The sequence below is a fragment of the Amblyomma mixtum genome, chromosome 2, assembly GCF_055824585.1.
Source record: "Amblyomma mixtum isolate Tamu chromosome 2, ASM5582458v1, whole genome shotgun sequence".
NCBI classification, from domain to species: domain Eukaryota; kingdom Metazoa; phylum Arthropoda; class Arachnida; order Ixodida; family Ixodidae; genus Amblyomma; species Amblyomma mixtum.
Genome location: NC_143013.1, coordinates 33,505,460 through 33,508,455, shown reverse-complemented (window position 1 = coordinate 33,508,455; position 2,996 = coordinate 33,505,460). Strand labels below are relative to the sequence as shown.

The 2,996-nt window shown below is 47.0% G+C and overlaps 1 protein-coding gene across 1 annotated transcript; it reads left to right on the top strand.

The window, feature by feature from the left end:
* Positions 1-265: 265 nt before the first annotated feature.
* Positions 266-1,478, top strand: LOC149358914 (uncharacterized). The gene has a single exon (XM_089568937.1). The coding sequence runs from the start codon at positions 266-268 to the stop codon at positions 1,406-1,408; it is 1,143 nt and encodes a 380-aa protein (XP_089425063.1). The 3' UTR covers positions 1,409-1,478.
* Positions 1,479-2,996: the final 1,518 nt, after the last annotated feature.

The window sequence follows — 2,996 nt, the reverse complement described above, 5'->3', positions numbered from 1 at the left end:
GAAAGCTGTATAGCTTTCCTTTGTAGCCGTATGGCTGCGCTCGGGTGGACGTCAATGAGTAATTACTCCCTTATTAGAAATCTACTCCACCTTGGGGGATTCCCCTAAACATTTGGTCAACACTGTTCCTACTTCGAGTTATTGATCAATTCGCTCTCGCGCTACGATAAGCTTGCCGTCCCGGTTAGCTCAGTTTATCAATTGGGACAAATCCTTAGGCTTTTGGCATGGAGAGTGGGACACTCCTCCTGCAGTCTTCGAAAGCATGCAGTGGACATTGGTTCCAACGAAATATCTAGGAATACCTTTAAACCACTACAAAGACACAAATGACTATTGGAGAAATGAAGCAGAACTAATAAAGGAAAAATCTACGAAGTTTGGAGGGCGAAACCTTTCTATATTCGCAAGGTCTACTGTGTGCAATATCTTTCTGGTAGCGAAGATCTGGTACGTCCTCCAGGCATTGTGTGCGACGAGAGCAAGCATTCAAAGGCTGCATAGAGTGCTTGCAGTGTATATATGGGGTTCAACATGGGAGCGTACGAGCCGTACAAATTTATTTCGCTCAGTGAAGAGTGGCGGACTGGGCTTGGCACACTTGTTTTTAAAACAGGTAGTATCTAGATTTCTCTTTGTGCGAGACCAAAGGAACGGTTTCCTTCGTACTGTGATCCAAACGCGACTTTGTAACATGATGCCAGGGTTCATAGTGTCTTCTGCCCAAGTCAGTGGACCGAGTGTGCGAGGCTTCCTACGAGAAGTGGTCTGGTCTTTCCAGTTCCTCGCCGCGCGTTTTTCATTAGAGTATCTGAGCACCGTGGCTCGAAAGCAATTGTATAAAGCTGTTGTTGATGTATCTATGCCAGAACCACTGTATCGCACCTTATGCTCAGCAGGGGCTGGCAAAGACGTACTGAAAAGAGTGAAGCGGATGCCAGTGCGGCCTACTGCGAAAACTTTTTTCTTTCATTTGCACACCGGAACTCTCCCCGTTAAACCGTGGCTGGAGCAGAAGGGTATCTTTGTGCCATGGACGATAGACTGCTTACCGTGCAGGCAACCAGAAACTATTGACCATATTTTTCTTGATTGTGAAGATGCAACATTCTTATGGGACATATTGCAGCGCACTTTGAAAAAAGATTTGCCGGTAACACCATATGGCATCCGCTTCCTCCCGACCTCAAACCACGAAGGGGTGCCGTACGATATGATTATGGTACTCTGTCTTCATAGCATATGGAAAACAAGAATGGCAGTGCACCATGCAGACGTAAATCCCCAACCTGCCAGAGAATACTTCAAGGAAAGTGTTGTATTTCTTCGTGAGGCTTTCAAAGTGCGGGCTGAACCACCAGAGTGGTTGCCTGTGTTAGATGACCTTGTCAACATGAAACGGTTTTAAATGCCCACGCTCGCCGAAAGCTGGCAAGCGTTTTGAACTTGTGAATATTGTGTGTACTTGTGAAAAAGGAAATAAAGAAAAAAAAAAATCCCGGTTAGCTCAGTTGGTAGAGCGACTGCTCCGGTGTAGCGGTGGTCCCGGGTTCGAACCCCGGACCAGGACGAATTTTTCTTTAACTACAAAGTTTCTGAGAAAGCTGTATAGCTTTCCTTTGTAGCCGTATGGCTGCGCTCGGGTGGACGTCAATGAGTAATTACTCCCTTATTAAATACGTTTTCTACCTGTTGCGCTAAGCCTTGATACGAGTTCACTAGTTCACTCACAATGGCGCCGTCTGGTATACGTACGCGGATTTCATCTCTCGCTAGCGGTTCTATATCTATATGCCGGTTACAATCGCAGCACGCGTAGTTGCAACAACGGCCCCTTCATTCCAGCTAATAATTTTTTTATATAGAGGGAGGGAGTGATAGCTTAGTGCAATGCGTCCCACGGCCGTGCTGCTTCATTCTAGCAAGCGTTTTGTCAACTTTCGTCGGGCGCACTAGACAAGGTTCTTTTCTCAAGAATTAAGTTCGGAGAAATTTTGGCTTCACAACATTCAAGTGTTACTTTCGAAATCAACTTCGCCGCTAATACCGGGGCAATGTTCGGCTTAGCTTGACGAGTATGGTAACTATATAAAGGCGTTTCATGGCAAAGAAACTCACGATAGAGAAACCAACCTCGTATCAAAATTAACCACATATTAAGATCAAGCGCATCTTATATTTTTTCTTTCTTCGTTGCCATAAATCGCTAGCTTGCGTAGCCCATTTTCAACTGCAGCTTCAAGATTAGAAGTAGAGCTCTGGGTGTTAGTCACTCGCAGCATTATCTAACTCTGTAATGCTTTGTGCGTTGTTTGAACGCGGACCTTTCTCAGAAACTTTCCGGACAAAATTAAATCTCATGAGAACTATTGGAACAGCAAAAACGCAAGGCACCTTGTGAAGACAGAGGCTGACGATTATAATTACTTTCTTCCACAGTCCGTTGTCTTCATCTTCGCCTTCGAAAACGTTGATGAGAGAGTACAGACAACCCCGCCCATTTAACGTTGGGCTATACGCATGTATGGAGGAAATAGAAAGCAAAAGACGCAGGAATTACGTGAAGATAAAGATTTGTGTGTGTGTGTGTGTGTGTGTGTGTGTGTGTGTGTGTGTGTGTGTGTGTGTGTGTGTGTGTGTGTGTGTGTGTGTGTGCGTGCGTGCGCGCGTGCGCGCGTGCGTATGTGTGTGTATGTGTGTGTGTGTGCGTGCGTGTGTGTGTGTGTGTGTGTGCGCGTGTGCGTGTGTGCGTGCGTGCGCGTGTGCGTGTGTGCGTGCGCGTGTGTGCGTGCGTGTGTGCTTGCGCGTGTGTGTGTGTGCGTGCGTGTGTGTGTGTGTGTGTGTGTGTGTGTGTGTGCGTGCGCGTGTGTGCGTGCGCGTGTGTGTGTGTGTGTGTGGGGGGGGGAGGGAGGGTTAAAAGGAACATATCCGTCTTTCCCGTTCTTAAGCGAAGCCGAAGCTTTCCGGTGCAGCATTCTTGGCATGTACTAGCAGCT